This window comes from Formica exsecta, unplaced genomic scaffold (assembly GCF_003651465.1).
Source record: "Formica exsecta isolate Colony F162 unplaced genomic scaffold, ASM365146v1 scaffold138, whole genome shotgun sequence".
Taxonomy (NCBI): domain Eukaryota; kingdom Metazoa; phylum Arthropoda; class Insecta; order Hymenoptera; family Formicidae; genus Formica; species Formica exsecta.
In genome coordinates this window covers 335,981-343,357 of record NW_021848711.1, presented here as the reverse complement: position 1 = coordinate 343,357, position 7,377 = coordinate 335,981, and the positions used below count along the sequence as shown (strand labels likewise).

Below are 7,377 nucleotides of genomic sequence, written 5' to 3'. Positions count from 1 at the left end.
AAATTCCATATCCATAGGCATAAAGGTACCTTTTCATATATTGCACTGTCGCTTTTCAGCGATATAGGGTTATAGGGTGCTTTTAGTACAGCACCGCTTATTGAACGCTCAATGAAAAGCTGTTCGTGATTGGTGTATACTCTACATCTGTCCAAAATCTATAAGCTATGCCAGAGAGAAGCCTAGACGGGTCACGCCGCCGTTTTTCGAAAGACGCTTTTTCTAGTTTAAAGTTACCAGATTGACAAAGTACCGCCATGATTGATAAGATTTTTGCAAATGAAATGACAAAAAAAACGTGACATTATCCGAATAAATTTTAATTAGATACAAATTTAAAAATTAGATAAAAAATTTTTTCTTTATCTAAGTAAAAATTATTCGAATTATATCATATTTGATATAATTTTAATCGTAAAAATCTCATTAATCCATTAAAGTTATTTTCAAAAAATTACTTTTTAAAATAAAACAAATGTTTTAGTTTTTATTACATAAGATTTTTGAATATTATAGATAAATTATTATAGATAAATAAAAGTCTCTGATGTCATCGAAAACGAGAGCGAGAATGAGTAAAGATGACGTATCGTCAAAGAGTTTCGAAGTCTCTTATATGGGCTTATTTTTTTATATAGGTATAGTATATCACATATATGTGTTAAATTACCATAGAAAATAAAACTTTTATATTATGCCTGTTTAAAAATAATTTTAATGGTTAATGATTCTTTTGTGATTAAAATGATGCCAAACACGACATAAACCGTATAATTTTTAATTAAATATGTGATCAAAATTTTTATTATTAATTTAACTAAAAATTATCTGATTTATGTTGTGTTTGATGTTATTTTAGTTGCAAAGATCTCATTAATCCATTACAATTATTCTCAAACCGATAAAATGCAAGTAAGAATCTTTCTCAAAGTAAGAATCGAAGTGAAAGAAAAAATTAAATTATCTAAATTATAAATTATTGTTTTGTTGCGATCCTTACGAACAATAACTATTTTTTTATCGAAACTTAGAGTAAAAATATTTTGTCCTATACTCTATCTCTCTCGTACAACTTTTCGATTATTTAAATACAATTTGGATTGAGAACGCGCAATTAAACAATAGAATCGCAGGATCGACTAATTAGCATAACGAAAGACTTCGTGATACGTTAACCGTTAAATAAATAATTAATCTATAAATTAAGATACTCCTCGAATCGCAAAATCGCAATTAATTAACATAACGATAAGCTCCGTGATACATCAATCGTTTAATAAATAATTGATCCATAATTTAAAATACTTATATAATTTAATATTTCGCATATATTTTATAGTACGTAAAATATTTCGGCAACGAATTAGCAGTACCTAACATGGTATTCGGCCTTGGCGACGTAAACATTGGCGCGCTATTGTTTACGTATCACAGCTTTGTTATCATTCATACAGCGACACTTGAATAGAACTGTAGTGGGGCGAGACGCTCAAATTCTTTTCCTACGTGTTATGATTCGCACGGCAACACTCGAGCAGTAAAGTAACAGTGCGAGACACTCCGTTAAATTTCTTTCCTAAACGCAATCACGACAAGTATCGGGAAATAATTTGATAAGATTAATAATTAGTTACTTTTTATATATCTTAAATAATAATTATATAATTTAATATTATAAACGTAATTATATCGCTACGATAGGTTTCGAAGAGCGCATTTCGCGTGACGTATATACACATTTAATCAAGAATCGAAGTGACAGAAAAAATCAAAATTATGAATTATTGTTTTGTTGCGATCCTTATAAGCAATAATTATTTCTTCAAAAATACTTCAATTTAAATTTATTTTGTTCGATGCTTTATCTTTCGCATTGTCGCGGTATCGCGTTTTCGCGTCGTCGCGTCTTCGGGTTACACGTGAAGCGGGGTTCGATCGTGCCAAAATTCGAAAGTGCGGGAGAGTCGTTCAAAGTATCGCGCGTATATAAGTGCGGAAGTAATCTTTTAATAAAAGTGCGGGAGTGCCGTTTAAAGTATCGCGCGTGTGAATCAACCTGAGAGGAGGAGGAGGCCTAGGAGAGGCATCGGGTACCGGTGGAACAACCCTTTGGTAAGTAATGTGTTATTTGTATATTAATTATTTATTAATTGCGTACAATTTACGTACAATTTAATTGAGCGCTGCTATAATTTGGATCTTCTATTTGTATGTTACAGATCAATGTAACGATCCTGACATTCTGAGAGGAGGAGGAGGCCTAGGAAAGGCATATCCTGCACCGGCGGAGCAACCCAAGGGTGAGTATTGATTATTTGTATATTAGTTGTTAAAAATCGCGTACGCGCATTAAATCGGTCTCATTATTTGAATGAATTAAACAAGAGAAAATTAAAAAGAGATATTTTTATATAAATCCGATAAATGTTTTTATTATTAAAAAAAATAGTCCTTTTAAAATTTATAAAATTGTTTTATATTTATGTATCTGCTTATTATCGTACGCATAGGATATAAAATTCGGCATGTGAAATAATAATTTTTTGAAATATTAATTATATTTTGGGCGCTGCTATAATTTGAATTTTATATTTGTATGTTACAGACAACGTAGCCTCAAGTCCAACAACTCCGCTGTTGCGCGTCAGTGCCGGTGAGTGACAAACTTTTATTTAACTTTAAAGTAACGGATTTGTAGAGATTGTAGATGTAGATTGTAGATTATAGATTGTAGATAAATCCGTTACTTTTTAATGGATGAGCTAAAACAGATTAAGTTGAATAACTTTTAATAAGTTTTTTTGATATGCGTTGCATCTATTGCAAAAGTAAATCAAAGTCTAAATTAAAGAAGGAAAATTTTAGAAAACATTTGTTTTCAATTTGTAGATTTTAGAGTGCTAGTAATTTTATCAATTATATACGTGTGATGGTAACTTATTCTTATAAAGCGCGCCGATCTTATCCTAACTTCTTATAGCTCATCCATATCGTAGAATTTGTTTCTAGATACTGTTCTTAAACTTTGTTTTAACTGATATAAGACCAAATAATTAATCAATTAAATCATATGTAATATAATAATAAATGGCATAAATGTTATGCCATTTATAAATTAATCTTATTTTATTATAAATTATATATTATTATATAAATTAATATTATATATTATTATTCTATATATTATTATATTATTACATAAATTATATATTAATATATAAATTTTAATCAAATTTATATATTTATCATTCATCGTAATTTTTTAATCAAAATTTTGATTAATAACTTGGTTTTGTCTCAGTTAAAATAAAGTTATGAACGTCTAACGAACGATCATAAAATTACATGATCGTCAACGAGCGTGAAATGTTTACGCTCATCTGCTAGCGGCAATAATTACCCGGCAAAAGGAGTTTATCTCCTTATCAGCGCAAGAAAAATCTTGCACTTATTCGCCGGCGACAATAAATAGCCGGTGCTAAAAGGAGTGTGCATCTCCTTTTTTGATCTCTGATTAGAGATCGATCCAGAAAGTGGCCAGGAACAACGAAAAGTAGGTCCAACTGGCCTGAAGAATGGATGTAGGCTACGCAAAATAAGCGGCCAATTCTGGCCAAAATGCGTAGCGGGAGGTACATAAGATACGATTAGGGCACGCGAGTAGGGCGCGCGGCTAGGAATACGTTCTCCAAATCTCCGTTGATTCAGCCAGCAAGTAGAATTGTTAGGGCTATAGAGACCATTAGGACATTAAGGAAAAAGCTAGGAATAAGATATACATACATGCGCACTACATGTCTATATATATGTAGTAAAAATATTTTTGGCATTGTAATGACTATCATCATATATTATATAATATTTCTATTTTATTTATATATATATTTATATTTGTATATATAATAATTAGCCTTTTTTAAATTATATATAATTTTATATTGCAAGTTTACAAATAGTTGTCAATCTGATTTCCACTTGAGAAGTAAAAAGAAACTTATGGACCACGAAGTTGAGCTAATAAAGCCTCATTCTTGCGGCATTCAATAGTGAGCTGTCTGACTGCCGCAACGTATTTACGTTGTTGCTCTACAAGAATAACGAGTTGTCGACTGAGCGCATCTCGTCGATTTTTTTCATCAGTACATCGTTTTTCTACCTAAATAAAAAATTAGATTTTTTTTTATCTGCAACATTAACTTAATTAATCATTGATTCATCATTTTGTATATTACCATTCCTTTGTTGCGTTTCACTCCAGCAACAATTGTCTCAAATTGTTTCAGGAATTGTTCCTTGCCACTTGATGATGCCATAGCTCTATTGTAAATTATATATATTATTAAAAAAAAAAATATTTTTAATGCCATTAACATTTGTGTGACACATACTCATTGTAATTATCCTGAATAGAATTTAGCAATGATAATTCCTTACTTATATATAGTTTTGTATCATCAAGAGTATTATATAATGTATAATATTGTTTAGTTTCTTTGTGCTTGGCTGAAACTGCAATAATAATTTTTTAATCAGAATTTTTCGAAATTAATTTTATCAACTTAATTTTATATTGCAACGTATTAATCTTATGTGTTCATGAATTAAAATAAACCTATTTAACCTTGATTATAAAGTTCCATAAAGCGTCGTTGATATTGCGTCAGTTCAGAACGTCCTGGAACATCATCCATTTGTCTCATCAAGGACGCAATAATTCTATTCTTTTTTGCCAGCTGTAATCGCATTCGTATTACAGCCTCCTTTTGTTCTTTATATTCTTTGACACAATCTTCTTCTTCTGCTGGAGCATCATCTTCAACTTCTTGTAACATACCGCGAAAAAGATTTAGGTCCGACTTGCATTGCTCTCGGAAATTGTGTTCTTGTTCTTTCAATCCATCATGTACAGAGAGAAGTTCTTCTAATTGTTTAAAAACACTGAAAGAATAGCTTATTTTGTATAATATATATAAAACAATTATTAATGTATAATTTAATATTAATGATTAAAGTCATAATTTTATTACTCCTAAATACCTATCATTATCATTAATTCCAATTTCTTGGATTTTTTTGAATGAATTCTCAACAGCTTCTCTTTTTGCACGATGTTCTTTTATTTTTTCTATTATTTCTATGAGTTTATTCGATAAGCCATCTCTCTCCTTTGTTAACTTGCAGATTCTAGATTGCAACGTTGCTTTTTGTTTGTGTAATGCAATTAAAGCATGTGACAAATCAGTTGTGCCACTATTCTATATCAATAAAAGGGTAAATAAAATCATAAATTTATATTTTATCTTATACTTCAATTATATTACATAAAAATCTCGCGTATTCTATACAAAAATTTACCTTTGCTTTAGAAATAGACATGGCCGCATATTTTTCTGTCGCTTTGGCAATTTCTTGTACTTGTATGTCAACTATATTTCCAACCGTATTTACACTTAAACGCATCTGGATTAAAACATTAAATTAATAATTAAAATAAAGTAAAAATATAATTTTTATATAAAATTTTCAAGCTTATGCTATGTATAAGAAATATAAGCATATATATATATTGTGCATTTATTGTTAGTAAAAAGTTTTTAACCTAAAAATTTCTTCATATTAAAATTTATCCAAAAGAAATTGTTATTTAAAACAAGCTTAAAACTTCTATTATATATTTTTTTAATTCTACATACCGAATTTTCTTCTATGATGGCTAAAGCAGCAGTAATATGTTCAGTAGTGTTCTATAAAAATATTAACTATTATATCAATCTTTCTAATAATACTAATAAATTGATAAATCTAAAAATAATAAAAATGATTCATACTTTTCCATTTTTATCATTATTCAATTCGTGTTTTGAATTGTTGCTTTTAGATTTTGTCAATACTGATGTAGTTTTAATAGCATCAAAGGGTGCTTCATATTCCAGTACTGTTCCAATAAATCTGCTTGATTCATCTTTGATAAAACCTTCTTTTTGTTTGAATAAACGTCGTGGTTCATAGGCTTTCTATCATAAATGTAAAATTATATTAACTATATATCTAAAATATATTTCTCAAAGAAATATAAAATTGCAGATATATATGTATTAGCCATATATCTGTATGTTTCTCTAGAAATAAATCACACCTTGATCAAATGTAAATTTTTAATAACAGTTTTGTTAGTTGTCGCTCCATTTTCGACATGCTCGCTAAACGAATGCTTCTTATTAAATTGATTCAATGCAAAACTTCTCACAAAACCTGCCATTTCTTGCCGCATTTCCATAGAACGTTTCACTAACCATTGAATAACTGGGAATATATGAATACAATCTAAACCTTGTATTTGATGTGGCTCTATTCGGTATGGACAGTTCATTTTAGGAAGCATGGCTACAATTTTCTCTGTTAAGGAACTGCAACACATTTTATGAAACATATAGAAGTTATTTTTAAAGACAATTTCTATATTTTAAAAGATGCGATTTTATAACTCTCATGCATCAATAAAAATTAATAAAAATTAAAATTTTTAAATATATATAAAATATACATACATTTTTTGACCGATGGTAAGATTCTCTTGGAAAAGTAAATCCACATCTACATCAAAGTTGCATGATTTGATACACCAAGTCATTCCACCGATAACCTATTCCAATATATTATTTATAAAACTATATATAAAGTAAAAATAAAATTAAAAATAATTCACAAACCTTATCAAAATTTGATAAACCTTTTATCCGTGCTCTAAAATAACCTGCTGCAATGAGTAAGTCAATAATCTCTTGAAATTTAGTGGTTTGTTCCTCATCTTCGCGTACATCGGCCTGAAGAGAGAGAGAGAGAGAGATGCATTACTGAACATTCAAATGAGTATAATTCAACTTCTAGAAACATTTCAACCAAACTATTCAATTTTATAAATGATAATTTTATCAAATAATACCTAAAATATTTTGTTAATATGCACAAAATTATTGTTTTTTTTTTTTATTGTTATTTGGCAAGTGGAAGAAAGTTTATAAATTAAAAACAAACAAATTATATAATTAAATATTTTCCTATATAATATTTACAATTTCTTAACGATTACGATGCGCGCACGCATACCCGTTCATTCATACACACTTGTAATATTATCAGTAAATAAATATGTATACATATATCCTTTATTCTACACTCAAAAAGGTGTCAAATAAACGTATTCAATAACGAAAGCTATACAATAAATATAAAACGATACAGAAAAATATATCTATTCAATGTATACAATATGTAGCTGTGAATAAATAAATTTAATATTTTAATTTTAATATATCAAATTTCTAGAGTATATATAAATTTTCGTAGCACTTAATTAATTAAGTAGATATATATATA

The 7,377-nt window shown here is 28.6% G+C and overlaps 1 protein-coding gene across 1 annotated transcript; it reads right to left on the bottom strand.

The window, feature by feature from the left end:
* Positions 1–3,849: 3,849 nt before the first annotated feature.
* Positions 3,850–7,079, bottom strand: LOC115246087 (coiled-coil domain-containing protein 93-like; the record flags this gene model as incomplete). The annotated part of the gene is made up of 12 exons (XM_029824690.1): positions 3,850–4,156; positions 4,233–4,317; positions 4,389–4,509; positions 4,622–4,938; positions 5,038–5,255; positions 5,356–5,460; positions 5,694–5,744; positions 5,829–6,014; positions 6,137–6,407; positions 6,549–6,643; positions 6,711–6,824; positions 7,074–7,079. Coding segments are annotated over 12 exons (1,731 nt in total), but the record flags the coding sequence as incomplete, so codon positions are not given.
* Between the last annotated feature and the right edge of the window lie 298 nt (positions 7,080–7,377).